The 17,952-nt window shown below is 43.9% G+C and overlaps 1 protein-coding gene across 2 annotated transcripts in view; it reads right to left on the reverse strand.

Moving 5' to 3' along the window:
• Positions 1-7,926: 7,926 nt before the first annotated feature.
• Positions 7,927-17,952, reverse strand: part of TRMT2B (tRNA methyltransferase 2 homolog B) — a 40,484-nt gene continuing 30,458 nt past the window's right edge. For both annotated transcript variants that reach the window (XM_025373350.1, XM_025373349.1), the window contains 7 exons: positions 16,482-16,628; positions 14,997-15,091; positions 14,130-14,344; positions 13,512-13,613; positions 12,317-12,436; positions 12,004-12,103; positions 7,927-9,287 (listed from right to left, as the gene is read on the reverse strand). In XM_025373350.1, coding sequence (XP_025229135.1) covers positions 9,161-9,287; positions 12,004-12,103; positions 12,317-12,436; positions 13,512-13,613; positions 14,130-14,344; positions 14,997-15,091; positions 16,482-16,628 — 906 coding nt within the window. In that variant the 3' untranslated portion in view covers positions 7,927-9,160. The remainder of the gene's footprint in view (positions 9,288-12,003; positions 12,104-12,316; positions 12,437-13,511; positions 13,614-14,129; positions 14,345-14,996; positions 15,092-16,481; positions 16,629-17,952) is intronic.

Below are 17,952 nucleotides of genomic sequence, written 5' to 3' on the forward strand. Positions count from 1 at the left end.
GCCCAGATCTTGGTTTCTAAACACCATTCTACACTGAAAGGAACCAGGGCTCATTGGAAATGGCTGGTTCCAGGACTGGGGCAAGGAAAATGTAAAGTGACCCTGGGAATCTTGTGCCAGAATCTAAGGAAGTGCTCAAATACTAATGGAGGCATGTTAAGTGACATGAGAGCCAGCTGAAGGGACTCCCACTGGCCAAACTGTAGAAAATTTGAGCATTAAAAGGAAGATAATTGAACTGAACTTAAAACACGGAATTCAAATAAGAAAATCACTGAATCAAGTGATGTTAAAAAAAAAAAAAAGTGGGGGAAAACAACTTTGCCACTATTGTGCCGGACCACTGTCAACTCCAATTTGGACAGAACCGGGTTCAAGAGGCCGAAGAACAGATCCAGAGACAGCAAACAAGACATGGTGCTTTTTTGTTTGTTTGTTTTTGTTTTAACTGGGGACTTACATTCAGGGAAGAGTCCAGTGGTGATGGGCTGGACGGAACTGCAACCATGTGCAAAAGCATGGGGTTTATATAGCATTTTCACTTAACCCTCCCCCTAACAACCTGCACCTGGCAACCCTCATTTAAACCAAAACAAAGGGCCTCAATTCCTCATATGGCCTGCATTTCATGGGACAGGCCAGGACCTCAGATGTTCCTCACAGATAAGAAATGGATCTCTGGGTTCCCTAGCTGGAAACTCCCTATCGCATTCAAGTGCATCTGCCATACAGGGCCATTCTCAGGATATGCTTCAGTTATTGCTATCAGGTGCATTTACCATATAGTCACCATAGTAATTATTAGGAAGCAATTATTATACTAATTTCTTGCTCTACAAATTGGTATTAAAGGGGAAAGACTTAGGTCTTTACCTGGCTTTTTTGGAGGAACTCTAGTTCATACCCTTCAGATAGGGAAAAGCTCATTTTTATAAAAGAGTGACAGCTGGCTGGGTGCGGTGGCTCACGCCTGTAATCCCAGAAATTTGGGAGGCCGAGGTAGGTGGATAACCTGTGGTCAGGAGTTCAACACCAGCATGGCCAACATGGTGAAATCCCGTCTCTACTAAAAATACAAAATTAGCTGGGCCTGGTGGCAGGTGCATGTAATCTCAGCTACTTGGGAGGCTGAGGCAGGAGAATTGCTTGAACCTGAGAGGCAGAGGTTGCAGTGAGCCGAGATCGTGCCATTGCACTCCAGCCTGGGCAATAAGAGCAAAACTCCGTCTCCAAAAAAAAAAAAAAAAAAAAAAAAGTGACAGTTAATAAACACAGATTGATTGACAGAATTAGGAAATCATGGCTTTTCAATCCCCAATTAAACTATTAATTTGCCATCAGTGGGTACACAAAAATAAAATAAAGAGAAAGTAATTATGTTGTTGAGACAGGGTCTTGCTCTGCCACCCAGGCTGGAGTGCAGTGACACGATCTGATCATGGCTTACTGCAGCCTCTACCTCTCAGGCTCAAGCTAATCTCCTACCTCAGACCCCCACGTAGCTAAAAATACAAGTGTATGCCACCATGCCAAGTTTTCTTTTTTTTTTTTTTTGATAGAGACCTGGTCTCACCATGTTCCCCGGGCTGTTCTCAAACTCCTATACTCAAGAAATCCTCCCGCTTCAGCCTCCCAAAGTGCTGGGATTACACAGGTGTGAGCTACCGCATCTGACCAAAATAAATTAAAAAATTAAAAAATATTAAATGACTGAGTCAGGAAACAATAATCAATGGATGCTAAAATCTTTAGGGAAGAGGTTGTTGGGAAACAGGATAGTCACATGGCATTAGAGTGACATCCAATAGCTTTTTTTTTTTTTTGAAATGGAGTTTCGCTTTTGTTGCCCAGGCTGGAGTGCAATAGCACAATCTCAGCTCACTGCAACTGCCGCCTCCTGGGTTCAAGCGATTCTTCTGCCTCAGCCTCCCAAGTAGCTGGGATTACAGGCGTGCACCACCACACCCAGCTAATTTCTGTATTTTTAGTAGAGATGAGGTTTCACCATGTTGGCCAGGCTGGTCTTGAACTTCTGACATCAGGTGATCCACCTGCCTCAGCCTCCCAGAGTGCTGGGATTACAGGCGTGAGCCACTGCACCCGGCCAACTCCCACAGATTTCTTATTAATTACAAAGAAGAAAATTACATGGAGAGTTCTGAGGGCCATCAACTTAACCATCACCTTTACAACAACTGAGCAACTGAAATAATGTACCTCCTAATGGGATGCAACATGATGTACATACCAACACTTTAAGTTTTTGGGCTTTTTTTTTTGTTGTTGTTGTTGTTGTTGTTGAGACAGGATCTTGCTGTGTCACCCAGGCTGGAGTGCAGTGGCACCATCATGGTTCACTGCAGCCTCAACCTCCTGGGCTCAAGCAATCCTCCCACCTCAGCCTCCTAAATACCTGAGGCTACAGACATGCACCAGCACGTCCAGCTAGCTGTTAAATTTTGGATTTTTTTGAGACAGGGTCTTGCTCTGTCATGCAGGCTGGAGTACAGTGGTAAAACCATGGCTCACTGCAGCCTCCAACTCCCAGGCTCAAGCAATCCTCCTGCCTCAACCTCCAAAAGTAGCTGGAACTACATGTGTGCACCACTGTGCCTGGCTAATTTTTTTTTGTTTTTTTGTGGAGATAGGGTTTTGCCATATTGCCTAGGTTGGAGAAAAAGATTTTAAAACTTTCCTTCATGACACTGTTTCTGAAAAAAAAAAAAAAGAAAAGAAAAACTTTAAAAACTGATATAAAACCCTTTCACACAGAAAAAAACATATTTTGGTTCTCAAGATTTGGTTCTCTATGTTACCAAGGCTGAGGATGGTCTTGAACTCCTGGGCCTAAGTGATCCCCCTGCCTCCACCTGAGCCACTGCCCACAGATCACTTAAGTATTCTTGTCAAAAATGTGTTTTTGTTTCTTTGTTTTTTTGAGACAGAGTTTCGCTCTTGTTGCCCAGGCTACAGTGCAATGGCACAACCTCCGCCTCCTGGGTTCAAGTGATTCTCCTGCCTCAGCCTCCCGAATAGCTGGGATTACAGGCATGTGCTACCACGCCCAGCTAATTTTGTTTTTTAGTAGAGATGGGGTTTCTCCATGTTGGTCAGGCTGATCTCAAACTCCTGATCTCAGGTGATCCACCTGCCACAGCCTCCCAAAGTGCTGCGATTACAGACGTGAGCCACCATGCCCGGCCATCAAAAATGTTTTAATGTGAGTCTAATCAAGCCACTAGACCTAACTTCAAGTTTACAAGAAATTTAGGTCAAGAAAAAGTTAAACATGAACACAAGTAAACAAAACATCCTGGTTTACCCAGGACTGAGGAGTTTCTCAGGATGTAAGATCAGTGTTCGACCTAGGAGAGTCCTAGACAAACCAGGACAGTTGGTCACCTTAAAATCAGACAAATCCATAATGTGGAACAGACCTGGTCTCTAAAAAGTCAGTGCCTTGGGTAAAAAAAAAAAAAAAAAAAGTGAGGAGATCATTCTACATTGAGAGAGACTAAAGAGGCCAGACATGGAGGCTCATGCCTGTAATCCCAGTACTCTGGGAGGCCAAGGTAGGTGCATCACTTGAGGTCACGAGTTCAAGACCAGCCTAGCCAACATGGTGAAACCCCATCTCTACTAAAAATACAAAAATTAGCCAGGTGTGGTGGCACATACCTGTAATCCCAGCTACTTGGAAGGCTGAGGCAGGAGAATCACTTGAACTCAGGAGGTAGAGGTTGCAGTGAGCTGAGATTGTGCCACTGTACTCCAGCATGGGCTATGACAGAGCAAGACCATCTCCCAAAAAAAAGAAAGATACTAAAGAGACACAGACACAACCACCAAATGTAACATGTGAATTGGCCATAAAAAACATTTTGGGGACAGTTGGGGCAATTGAATGTAAAGCAGTTGTACCTTGCCAGACCACAGATGTAAATGAACAATGTCGCTAAGTCAATACACTGTTTAATTCAGGTGCTTTTTTTTTTTTTTTTTTAAGACTTTTTTGATAAAGAATGTGATACTCTGGCACTTTGGGAGGCCGAGACAGGCAGATAACTTTAGGTCAGTAGTTTAAGACCAGCCTGGCCAACATAGTGAAACCCCATCTCTACTAAAAATACAAAAAAAAATCAGCCAGGCATGATGGCGCATGCCTATAATCCCAGCTACATGGGAGGCTGAGGCATGAGAATTTCTTGAGCCCAGGAGGTAGAGGTTGCAGTGAACCGAGATTGCACCACTGCACTCCAGCCTGGGTGACAGAGCAAGACTCTCACTCAAAAAAAAAAAAGAAAGAAAAGAAAAAGAAAAAAAGAAAAAGAAGAAAGAAAGGAAGAAAGGAAAGGAAAGGAAAGGAAAGGGAAAGGGAAAGGGAAAGGGAAAGGGAAAGGGAAAGGGAAAGGGAAAGGGAAAGGGAAAGGGAAAGGGAAAGGGAAAAGGAAAAGGAAAAGGAAAGGAAAAGGAAAAGGAAAAGGAAAAGGAAAGAAAAAGAAAAAGAATGCAGGCCAGGTGCAGTGGCTCACGCCTGTAATCCCAGCACTTTAGGAGGCCGAGGTGGGTGGATCACCTGAGGTCAGGAGTTCAAGACCAGCCTGGCCAACATGGTGAAACCCCATCTCTACTAAAAATACAAAAATCAGCCCGGTGTGATAGCACGCACCTGTAATCCCAGCTTCTCAGGAGGCTGAGGCAGGAGAAACGACTTGAACCCAGGAGGCGGAGGTTGCAGTGAGCTGAGATTGTGCTGCTGCACTCCAGCCTGGGTGACAGAGTAAGACTCCATCTCAAAAAAAAAAAAAAAAGAAAAAGAAAAAGAATGTGGTACTATGATATATACTTTGGTATAAACTCCTTATCTCCCTGTGAAACATCAGGCAGTCTCCAGACCACACCTCAAGAAGCACTGGACTACATTAGATGACATTAGTGAAGATTAGTGAGGTACTGCTAATTTTCTTAGTTGAACTCATAATATTATGGTTATGTAGAAAAATGTCCTTATGCTTAGAAGATAGATGTATAAGGTATACACGTATCTGTATACCTTATACAGATAGATGAGGTATCTTCATCTAAAGATGAAGAGTTGGCCGGGCGCGGTGGCTCATGCCTGTAATCCCAGCACTTTGGGAGGCCAGGCTGGGAGGATTGCTTGAGCCCAAGAGTTTCAGACCAGCCGGAGCAAGATGGTGAGATCTCATCACTATAGAAAAATTTAAAAATAGACAGGCATGGTGGCAAACACGTGTAGTCCCAGCTACTTGGGAGGCTGAGATAGGAGGATCCCTTGAGCCCAGGAGTTCAAGGTGGCAGTGAGCCATGATAGTGCTACTGCACTACAGCCTGGGTAACAAAGCAAGACCCTGTATTAACAACAACAACAAAAATATGACTCACTGAAGACTCAGATGATTTTTAGCATTTTTAAAGCAATAAAGTACATTTTAATTGAGGTACATACACTGGTTTTTTAGATGTAATGATATTGTACACTTAATAGACTATAGTATAAGCAATGTTTATATGCACTGGGAAACCATAAAATTCATGTTACTTGCTTTATTGAGATATTCACTATGTTGTGGCAATCTGGAACCAAACCCGCAATATCTGAGGGTATAACCATAAACAAGTAACAAAATTATGAGGAAGTTGATTTTCCATAGCCAATCCTATATTTATTCATTAAATATTCCTTCAGGGAGGAATATTTAAGTTAAAAACAGAAAGGTGAGTAGAGTTAAGTCAGAAGAGTTAGGGAAAAGAATACTCCAAGCTGAGGAAACAGAATGTGAAAAGGACCAGAATGAAAGAACTTTCTACTTTTCAGGGAAAGGAATCCAATATATCTAGAGAAATGGAGTTCTTCGGATTATGAAGTGGCCTTTGAGCTTCATCAATAATGTTGGACTTTATTTGAAAAGCAATAGGAAGTTGGCTGGGTGCAGTGGCTCACGCCTGTAATCCCAGCATTTTGGGAGGCCGAGGCGGGTGGATCATTTGAGGTCAGCAGTTCGAGACCAGCCTGGTCAACAAGGTGAAACCCTGTCTCTACTAAAAATACAAAAAAAAAAAAAAAAAAGAGCCAGGCATGATGGCACGCATCTGTTATCCCAGCTACTTGGGAGGCTGGGGCACAAGAATTGCTTGAACCCAGGAGGCGGAGGTTGCAGTGAGCTGAGATTGCACCACTGCACTCTAGCCTGGGTGACAGACTGAGACCCTGTCTCAAAATAACTAACTAAATAAAATAAAAGCAACAGGAAGCCAATGACAGATTTTAAGTAATGGAGAAACATGAGATTTGCATTTTTTCTTAAGAGATAGGATCTTGCTATATTGTCCAGGCTGGTCTTGAACTCCTGGGTTCAAGAAATCCTCCAGCCTCAGCCTCCACAGTAGCTGGTATTTCAGGTGTGTGCCATGGTGCTAGAATGAACTGGGGCAAGAGTGAATACAAGCAGCAACAGTTGGGAAGATGACTATTGCAGCAATAATCTGGAGAGAGATGATGGAAGCCTGCAGGGATGGCGACTTTGTGAAAAATTGGATGGGTCCAATAGTACAGGAGAAGGACTCAGAAGTCATTCCCAGGCTCTGGCTTGGGTGACTGAGTAAATTGTTATATTCATAAAGACTGAGAATAGAGGAGGAAGAACATGTTTAGGGGAAAGATGGAAAGCATTCGACATTAGATTATTGAGTTTGAAGAATCTAGAAGATATCCAAGAGGAAGTTATCTTATAGGTAGTTGGATACAGGAATGAAAAGGAACTCTGTTTTCTGGCTTAAGTGATTGATAGAGATGGTATTGCCATTTGCTGATACAGGGAATAAATGGGAAAAAATGCTTTTTTGAAAATTTCAGTTATAAAAATAATATAACTCATTGCATAAAATTAAAAAATAAGGAAATGAAAAAATTTATGCGACTACCATAAACCAACACTTTGGGAGGCCGAGGCAGGTGGATCACCTGAGGTCAAGAGTTCGAGACCAGTCTGACCAACATGGTGAAACCCCGTCTCTACTAAAAATACAAAAATTAGCTGGGCATGGCGGCGGGCACCTGTAATCCCAGCTACTCAGGAGGCTGAGGCAGGGGAATCGCTTGAACTGGGAGGCGGAGGTTGCAGTGAGCTGAGATCACGCCACTGCACTCCATCCTGTGTGACAGAGTGAGGCTCCATCTCAAAAAATAAAAATAAAATAAATCTTTCTGGCTGCTCCTCCTTGGGCTAGATAATTCTTAGAGATAGCAAGGGTTCAGCTGGAAGAGTTCTTTGATATACAAACTAACCAATTCAGAGCTATATTGCCTCTATCTGGCACGGACACCTCAAGAGACAACATTCCAGTGTCCTAATCACCCCATGGCCAGGTACCAGACAACTAGGGAGCACCCCTATACCTTATTCAAAGTAGCCAATCCTAAACTGTTCACTCTGCCCTGCATTGCCTTTCCCAAGGAAACTCAAGTAACAGCAGTGGCCTAAACCTTCCCCTCTTCTGTCTTCTGCCTCCTGCCTACTCTGGTGTATTTCCCATGTAGCCCTATGTGGCATAATATGTCTCCTGTCTCTAGGACCTGTGAGCATAATAGACTTTGTTTTCCTGAGCCTCTCCTGTGTCTCCTCTTCTGGCTATACCTGACCCACCATCTAAAAAAAGAATAGAAAACATTATATAGTAGGTTTAACAGCCATATTTTTCTAAGAAGGAGGCTTCTCTAGAATGTTTGATTGAGAAGAATTAAAAATACCAGTTAACCAGATATCACTTTGTGAATCAGACAACGCTTACTAAGTTACACATCCTTAGGCCTTTAGATTATCAAAACATAATCTAAATTGTTGGGCAAGTACCTAAGAACAATTCCAGAGTTGATGAAATCATGGACTAGAGAATGTTAAATATAGTCAGTTTTCAATATCCAGTTTATTATGCTATATTAGATTTTGGAGCTTTTGCCTCCACACTACACAGCACAGTTATAGGTATTCAGTCTCTTTGAAAATCTCCTTTCCCTTAGGGTCTCTCCAATAACCAATTCTTCCTCCATTGGTGAGAGTTAATTGGTGCTATTGCTCCTAGGGACAACTACATTTTCTTTTCTTTTTTTTGAGATGGTGTCTTGCTCTGTCACCCAGGCTGGAGTGCAGTGGCGTGATTTCGGGTCACTGCAACCCCCACCTCCCAGGTTCAAGCAATTATCCTGCCTCAGCCTCCCAAATAGCTGGGATTACAGGTGCCCACCACCAGTGATAACTACATTTTCAAGGGGCATTCGAGATGCGTTAAAACCAAGAAAACCCGAAAGAATTAATCTCATCTAATGATCAGTCACCCGGTATTCACTTCATGGCTTACTCTCCTTTAAAAAACTTCGACTGTGTCTGGTTTTAATCCTTAACTACCTCATGAATCCAGAAGTCTTAGAAATATCTAAAAATTGTAGCATCTCTGAGCAAATGCACAGGCTCCAGTCAATGTAAAATTATTACCAGCTGCTAAAAAAAGGTCATTTGTCCACACCATAAGCAGAATCAAATGGAGGAGACAAGACTATAAACTAAAACCAAGGCTGACAGCAATAGGAAGAAACAGTACAGAACCAGGAGTGGGGGGTGGTCAAACCCAAGCAAACGGGCATGATTGAAAGGGAATCTGAAAACTAAGGTTAAGTCTGCCTTGAGAGGGTGCGGTGGCTCACGCTTATAATCCCAGTACTTTGGGAGGCCAAGGCGGGTGGATCACTTGAGGTCAGGAGTTTGGGACCAGCCTGGCCAACATGGTAAAACCCCGTCTCTACTAAAAATACAAAAATTAGCCAGGCATGGTGGCACGCACCTGTAATCCTAGCTACTGGGGAAGCTGAGGCACGAGAATCACTTGAACCCGGGAGGCGGAGGTTGCAGTGAGCCAAGATCATGCCACAACACTCAGCCTGGGCAAGAATGAGACTCCATCTCAAAAAAAAAAAAAAAAAGTCTGCCTCAGACCAGAGGCCTACTACATTCTTCCTATTCACAAACCAAAGGTTGGTTTCCACTGTAATGCTCCCGGGGTCTGCAATGTAGCAATATGCCAAACCTGAAAGTTTCTGAAACTTCAGCCTTAACAAATAGCCTGCAGTCTTCTAGGAGGCTGCTTATCGAGTGAAGAGGAGCACCAGCTCACAGTGTGGGGTGTGGGGGAACAAATCCACAGGGACAGCTTGCTGTAGGACAAAGGGCTCGCCTAAGAGCTTCTTAGCAGGGTCTGGAGGACAGCACAGCCTGTAGAAACAGAACATAGCATCAGTTCCCAGGAATAAAAGGAAGAACCCACAGGAATACAATTGCTTAAAATAGAGGCCCTTCCACTGTGTTCCCACAGGCCCCCTGTGTTTCTCTTATACAGCATTTATCTTATTTAATATAACTGTTTTTCTTCACCATCTTCCTTACTGAAGTATAATCTTTTTAAGGGTAGAAATGAAGTAAACACTGCTTAATATTCATTTCTGTGTTCCCAGTATGTGACACAGAATAAGGGTTCAATAAGGGTTGGAGCTGAAAAGCCTGTATGTTTATAAGGCCTTAAGATACATAATCACCAAACTGTTCTAAAAAGGGTTGTAACCACTTTACATCCAAACCAGCAAAGTAGAAGAGTATTTGTTTGCCTGGATAACATTCAATACAGTCATGCATCACTTAACAATGGGGGTACATTCTGAAAATTGCATTGTTAGGCAATTTCTTCATTGTGTGAACATAATAGAGCATACTTACACATACCTAGATGACAGAGCCTACTACACATCTAGGCTATACGCTATAGCCTATTTCTCCTCAGCTACAAATCTGTACAGCATGTTACTGTACTGAATACTGTAGACAACTGTAACACAGTGGTAAGTATTTATGTATCTAAACATTAAAAAGTACTGTAAAAATATAGTAGAAAAACTGGTCAACCTGGACAGCATCGTGAGACTCCATCTCTACAAAATTTTAATTTTAACTGATTTTAAAATTAGTTGGGTGTGGTAGTACATGCCTGTATTTCTAGCTACTCTGGGGGCTGAGGCCAGAGGATCACTTGAAACCAGGAATTCAATACCAGCCTGGGCAGCATAGCGAGACTCTGTCTTTACCAAAAAATAAAAAATAAATAAACTAAGGTCCAGACATGCTGGCTCATGCCTGAAATCCCAGCACTTTGGAAGGCTGAGGTGAGAGGATTGCTTGAGCTCAGGAGTTCGAGACCAGCTGGGGCCACATGACAAAACCCTGTCTCTACAAAAAACACAAAAACTAGCTGGGCATGGTGGCTCACACCTGTAGTGCCAGCTACTCAGGAGGCTGAGGCGGGAAGATGGCTTAAGCCCAGGAGATAGAGGTTGCAGTGAGCTGAGATCACACCACTGTACTCTAGCCTGGGACAGGATCATCAATATCACTGTTTTGTACCTCCACATCTCGTCCCACTAGAAGGTCTTCAGGGGCAATAACATACATGGAGCTGTTATCTCCTGTGATAACAATGCCTTCTTCTGGAATACCTCCTGAAGGATCTGCCTGAGGCTGTTTTACAGTTAACTTTAAAAAAATAAGAAGGACTATCTGCTAAAATAATAAAAGTACAGTATAGTAAGTATATAAACCAGTAACACAGTCATTTATTATCAAGTATTATGTACTATAGATAACTACACGTACTTAATTTTATAAGTGCTGATGCTGGTGTAAACAAACCTACTGACAGCACAATAAATTTGTTTACACCAGCATGACCACAAACATGTAAGTAACCCATGTGCTAAAACGTTACAACAGCTATGATGTCACTAGGCCATAGGAATTTTTCAGCTCCATTATAATTTTTTTTTTTTTTTTTTTTTTGAGACGGAGTCTTGCTCTATCACCCAGGCTGGAGTGCAGTGGCACAATCTTGTCTCATTGCAACCTCTGCCTCCTGGATTCAAGCGATTCTCCTGCCTCAGTCTCCCAAATAGCTGGGATTACAGGCACGCATGACCACCACACCCGGCTAATTTTTGTATTTTAGTAGAGATGGGGTTTCACTATGTTGGCCAGGCTGGTCTTAAACTCCTGACCTCAAGTGACCCTCCCGCCTCAGCCTTCTGAAGTGCTGGGATTACAGGCGTGAGCCATCGTGCCCGGTCAGCTCCATTATAATCTTATGGGACCAACATCATATATGCAGTCCATTGTTGACTGAAATGTTATTATGTGACACAAGACTGTAGTTTAGATAGCATTGTCCCATTATAATCAAAAACACAACAAAAATATTCCCTATCACATCTACAATGGAACATTTTCTTATCCAATATAATAAGCAAAAGGAAATGAGTATTAGAAGGAGAGGGACAGAATTATTTTTATACATGGTGATCATATGGTCAGCTGCCACAACAATGTGAGAACCAACTAAAAAATGAATAAAACTAATAATAGAGTAAGGTAGCTGTACACCAGATTGGCAATAACTAATTGGAAAATGTCATGAAGGCTGAGCATGGTGGCTCACACCTGTAATCCTAACACTCCCGGGTTCAAGCGATTCTCCTGTCTCAACCTCCCAAGTAGCTGGGATTACAGGCACACAAACCATGCCTGGCTAATTTTCTGTATTTTTATAGTAGACATGGGGTTTCACTGCGTTGCCCAGGCTAGTCTTGAACTCCTGAGCTCAGGCAATCCACCCATCTCGGCCTCCTAAAGTGCTAGGATTACAGGCGTGAGCCACCACACCCGGCTGACACATTCTTAAATTTTGCACCCAAACTAAGTACTTGACTTGCCTCATTCCTGACCCAGCCCTGTAATTGAGTCTTGAAGGTGGTATTTTTTTTTTTTGGTTTCTGTTTCTTTACACTTCTCATGACTTGAAAGCTCAAATCACTTTCCAACTGTGTGCACGATAAGCATGAATGACTTTGATAATCAGAACAAAAAATTTTAAACAGAAGTCAAGACTTACTCAATGACATTCCTAGCGGATTCACCATGGAGCTTGCAGGAAACAAAAACTAGCGTGCGGATGGCCCTGCAGTTTCGAATGGCTTGAATCACCTTGTAATCTGAAGGAAGAAATACCTTGCTATTAGTATAATTAACTACTATGGTCTCTGTTATCACAAACCTCCAACTGACCAGAACTCAGGATTGATTAGAAATAGAGGGGAAACAGGTTCAGAGCCAGCCCACTGAAAGTACCCATAGCATGGTGTGGAAAAGAAGAACCAAAGTTGGTGGATAATACTGGGAACATCAAAATAGCTGTTCATCCTTACGCAGTCCGGCACGGGCTGGGTTCACCACAGCAACAACTGACTGTCCATCTTCCTTTGACTTTAGTAGCCCTGGCAAAATCTTCTCTGCTCGACCAGTGTGAAATTCAGAGTTGGTGATGCCTATGGAAGACAGGCCCACATGACATAACTCAAGCCCAGCAGTGGGGGAAAGCTTCAGCTTCACAGAAATGCACAGGAGCCAAGGGCTCTGCCATCTTCCCTTTGGATCTAGCATCACTCCAAGTAACAAGGAAAGAAGTGCTTTTGGACAGACTCGCTTCATTTTTTCCAAAGTACTTTCCCTTAGAATATCTCAGTAAGCCTTTCAGCTTGAGCAACTAGTGTTTACACTTTTTTTTCTCTTGCGATGGAGTCTCGCTCTGTTGCCCAGACTGGAGTGCAGTGGCGCGATCTCGGCACACTACAACCTCCACCTCCAAGGTTCAAGCAATTCTCTGCCTCACCCTCCCAAGTAGCTTGGATTATAGGCGCCTGCCACCACGACCGGCTAATTTTTGTATTTTTAGTAGAGACAGGGTTTTACCATCTTGGCCAGGCTGGTCTTGAACTCCTGACCTTGTGATCCACCCGCCTCAGCCTCCCAAAGTGCTGGAATTACAGGTGTGAGCCACCATGCCTGCTATTTTACAACTTTACAACTCACATAGCATGCAAGGACCTATACCAAGACGAGAATCTTGACTTTTGCTCAAGTGCTCTTCCTGCCATATCAGACATTTTCACCAAATGCCTCAGGAGCATTCTGGAGGTGAAGTAGTGGGAGCAAGATGATCTATTTTCTATATTGCAGTTTGACAGAAGACTGTGTTTGAAGAAAAGATTTTGTTGCTTAAAATATAGGTTTGAAACCTATTGTATTATGCTATAAGGCCTCATGAGTCTAATGTCAAGGAGATTCTTCTATTCTGTCCAAAGTTTTGCAACTTTTCTTCCTATCACTAGACATGTACCTTCCCTTAGGCTCCTCTTCTGGATAGGAAAAGCGTTAGATATTGGTACTTATTCCAGAAAACCATGAGGATCTATTCCAGAAAACCATTCTGACCACTCCAGAATTCCCTCCCTTCCTCCCTGTGGGTCAGGGATACAGTAGTTGTCCTTTCCCACACAATTCTTTCCATAGCACGGAAACAACTGCATCCCTTAATTTCTACACAGACTGTAAACTGTGTACCATTGAAGGCTGCAGTCCATCTTGCATCCTCCACTGCCTGCTCCACCAATTCAATCCCGAGGACCTGAGATGTATGCTGAGCCAGAGAGAGGCCAATCACACCTGAAGAAGTAAAAGAGAAGAAGGAGGAGGCAGCATTTTAGGGTTTGGGTGTGGTAGTTTGTTTGTTTTTTGTTTTGTCTTTTTTTGTTTGTTTGTTTGTTTGTTTGTTTTAAACAGGGTCTCACTCTGTAGCCAAGGCTGGAGTGCAATGGCACACAGTTCACTGCAGCCTCGACTTCCCGGGCTAAAGCAATCCTCCTGTCTCAGCCCCCCGAGTAGCTAAGACTACAGGCTCATGCCACTATGCCCAGCTAATTTTTGATTTTTTTGTAGAGATGGGGTCTCACTATGTTGCCCAGGCTGGTCTCTAACTCCTGGGCTCAACCAATCCTCCTGCCTTGCCTCACAAAGTGTTGAGATAACAGGCATGAGCAACCACACTTGGCTGCAATTTTAGGGTTTTAGACCAATAAGATTACGCCTGCACCACCACTACCTCTCCCCGACCACCTCTGCAAGCTACAAGGGCCCTGGGAGCTGAGCAGCATGCAGATTCTGCCCTGGGCTTCCACTTGCCAGTTCCACAGCAGATGTCAAGAAGGATGGTGTCAGAGTTCACTCCAGTCAGCTCCCCCACAGTCCGATACAGCATCTCTGCACCAGCAGTGTTAATCTGGAAAAAGGCATCTGGAGAGATGCGGATCTTCAAGCTCAGAAGTTCTTCAAAGATGTAGGGTTCCCCAAACAGAAGCTGATAGGGAGACTGCTGATGGCTACAACGGGTCATGGTACTGGAAAAGAATAAAAGAAGAAAGCATCTTGAGCTGCACGTGGTGGCTCACACCTGTAATCCCAGCACTTTGGGAGGCCGAGGCGGGGGGATCACCTAAGGTCAGAAGTTTGAGACCAGCCTGGCCAACATGGTGAAACCCCGTCTCTACTGAAAATCCAAAAATCAGCCAGGTGTGGTGGTACATGCCTTTAATCCCAGCTACTCAGGAGGCTGCAGTAGTAGAATCACTTGAACTCAGGAGGTGGAGGTTGCAGTGAGCCAAGATTGCACTACTGTCCTCCAGCCTGGGTAACAGAGCGAGACTCAGTCTCAGAAAAAAAAAGAAAAAAAATAAAAAGAAAGCATCTTGAAATGGCAGACCATCACATCACTAGTGGTTGGGTAGACAGGGAGGCCCCAGCATCTCAGCTAGGAGACACAGTCCCTGCCATGGCCCTGAGAGCTCTGCAAGGGTTTCCCCGTCAGGGGATGAAAGTCCATGTGGACACTCTCACATCTACATTCTGGCCTGTGTTCCCAGACCCGGCTGGTGTACAAGGGCCAGAACCATTTAGCCAATATCCTCCACCATCAATCAGCAACCCTGCATCGGCAATCCATAAACCAAGAGTCTGGCAAGCCATCAGCCTATTTGGCTGTCCCAGGTTTACCTTTCCTGGAAGTAAAGTGAGGTCAAGTCACAGGCTGCTCCAGGACCTCTGATGAAAAATTCCTTTACAGTCTCCTTCTGAACATGGAGCTCCTCCTGCCCAGACCACAAAATTGGTAGTTAAGCAAAGACTCATCTCTAACAAATTTTCTCTCTAAGCTCTATAGTAATCAGCCCTGCAGTAATCAGACACGAAGACATTTCACAAATCTTATTATAAATAACACTTAACATAAAGCAGGTCAGACATGATGGTTCATGCCTATAATCCCAGCACTTTGAGAGGCTGAGGTAGGAGGACTGCTTGAGCCCAGGAGTGTAAGACAAGCGTAGGTGACATAGCAAGATCCTGTCTCTACAAGCAATCAAAAAGGCTAGGAGTGGTGGTTCACACCTGTAATCCCAGCACTTTGGAAGGCCAAGGCAGGCAGATCAGTTGAGGTCAGGAGTTCAAGACCAGCCTGGCCAACATGGTGAAACTCCGTCTCTACTAAAAATACAAAAATTAGCCAGGTGTGCTGGCACGTGCCTGTAATCCCAGCTACTTGGGAGACTGAGTCAGGAGAACTGCTTGAACCAGGGAGGCGGAGGTTGCAGTGAACTGAGATCATGCCATTGCACTCCAACCTGGGCGAAGAAGCGAGACTGTCTCAAAAATAAAAATAAAAAAAATTAGCCAGGTGTGGTGATGTATGCCTGTAGTCCCAGTTACTTAAGAGGCTGAGGTAGGAAGACTGCTTGAGCCCAGGAGTTTGAGGCCACAGTGAGCTATGATTGCACCATTGCACTCCAATCTGGGCAACAGAGCAAGACACTGTCTCAAAAAATAAAAATAAAAAATAAAATTCTTACATAACTACAGAGAGCCTAAGTATTAGCTTGATACCAGGATATACTGCCAATAAACCGTGTAGGAACAATAGGGTCAAAAACACCAGGCGTCAAAGGGCCTAGGTTCAAATCCTAGCTTTGCTATTTACTGATTCTTTAACCTTGGGTATTTCTATGCCTCCATTTCCTCAGGTGTAAAATGAGGGTGACAATCTCTCTCCTCCTGCCTACCTTACAAGTTTGTTGAGATGATCATATAAGTATAGGAATGTTTTAACACAGGTATGTTTGAAAGCACCAAGTGCATGACAAATGTAAAGTACTATTTGGGTTATGAAATTCTCTGACATTGCAGTCTCTATTGTGAACTGGCATTTGGATTTGGAAGAGCAACTACTACCATGGGCAAAGTTCTTGTGAAATTACTTGGGAGTTCTCACATAGCCTAGCTACAGTCTCTGTGGTTTGATTATGCGAGCAGTATGGTTAAATAGTATCCTTGCCATCTTCTCCTCATCTCTAACTCCTCTCCCCAGTCAACACAAATACTCTGTGGATGTACAGTTTCTGCTATATGCCCTGAAACTTCAAAAAAAACAATTACAGTAATAGTAGTAGTAAAAGTGATGGTTGCTTAACATCTTGTGAGGCTCACCTGACTTAATTTCTGGGGATGGAAAGTGATGATAGCCATTGTGTGCCCTTGGCTATTGGTGCGGACTATGAGCTCACGCCAGTATCCACCTTCATGAAATACAAGGCAGGGCTCCAATGGAGACTGTCGAAGGAATACTTCATAGTACTAGGAAGAGAACCGAATTATTACACAAGCAAAACTAGCAAGTTTCACAGCTGATTATTCATGCTAGGTGATGGTTTGCGGCTACACTGTGTCCCCCAAAAACTCCTATGTTGAAGCCTTAACCACCAGTACTCAAAATGTGTCTATATTTTGAGACAGGGCCTTTAAAGAGGTGATTTAGTTAAAATGAGGCAGTTAAGGCAGGCCTTAATCCAATCTCACTGATGTCTTTTTTTTTTTTTTTGAGACGGAGTCTCACTCTGTTGCTCAGACTGGAGTGCAGTCGCATGGTCTCGGCTTACTGCAACCTCCGCCTCCCGGGTTCAAGCAATTCTCCTGCCTCAGCCTCCTGAGTAGCTGGGATCACAGATGCCCATCACCTAGCCTTGCTAATTTTTGTATTTTTAGTAGACACAAGGTTTCACCATGTTGGCCAGGCTGGTCGCGAACTCCTGACTTCAGGTGATCCTCCCGCCTTGGCCTCCCAAAGTGCTGGGATTACAGGTGTGAGCCACCGCACCATGCCTGCTGTCTTTGTAAGAGAAAATGTGGACACACAGAGACACCAAGGTTGGGTACACAAAGAAAAAAACCATGTGACACAGCAAGAAGGTGTCTATACAAGCCAAGGAGAGAGGCCTCAGCAGAAACCAAACCAGCAGAGACTCTGATCTTAGACTTTTAGCTTTCAGACAAGGAGGAAATAAATTTCTTTAAGCCACTCAGTCTGCCGTATTTTGTAATCGCAGCCCTTGCAGACAAATACAGTGATATAAGAAACATGATTAGGCCGGGCGCGGTGGCTCAAGCCTGTAATCCCAGCACTTTGGGAGGCCGAGAGGGGCAGATCACGAGGTCAGGAGATCGAGACCATCCTGGCTAACATGGTGAAACCCCATCTCTACTAAAATACAAAAAAAAATTAGCCGGGCGTGGTGGCGGGTGCCTGTAGTCCCAGCTACTCGGGAGGCTGAGGCAGGAGAATGGCGTGAACCCGGGAGGCGGAGCTTGCAGTGAGCTGAGATCCGGCCACTGCACTCCAGCCTGGGTGACAGAGCAAGACTCCGTCTCAAAAAAAAAAAAAAGAAAAGAAACATGACTGACCGGGCACAGTGGCTCAAACCTGTAATCCTAGCACTTTGAGAGGCCAACGTGGGAGGACTGCTTATGTCCAGGAGTTCAAGACCACCTGGACAACATGGCCTGTCTACAAAAAATTAAAAAAATAGGCTGGGTGCAGTGGCTCAAGCCTATAATCCCAGCACTTTGGGAGTCCAAGGCGGGTGGATCACTTTGAGGTCAGGAGTTGAGACCAACTGGGCCA

Source organism: Theropithecus gelada, chromosome X (genome assembly GCF_003255815.1).
Source record: "Theropithecus gelada isolate Dixy chromosome X, Tgel_1.0, whole genome shotgun sequence".
In the NCBI taxonomy this organism is placed as follows: domain Eukaryota; kingdom Metazoa; phylum Chordata; class Mammalia; order Primates; family Cercopithecidae; genus Theropithecus; species Theropithecus gelada.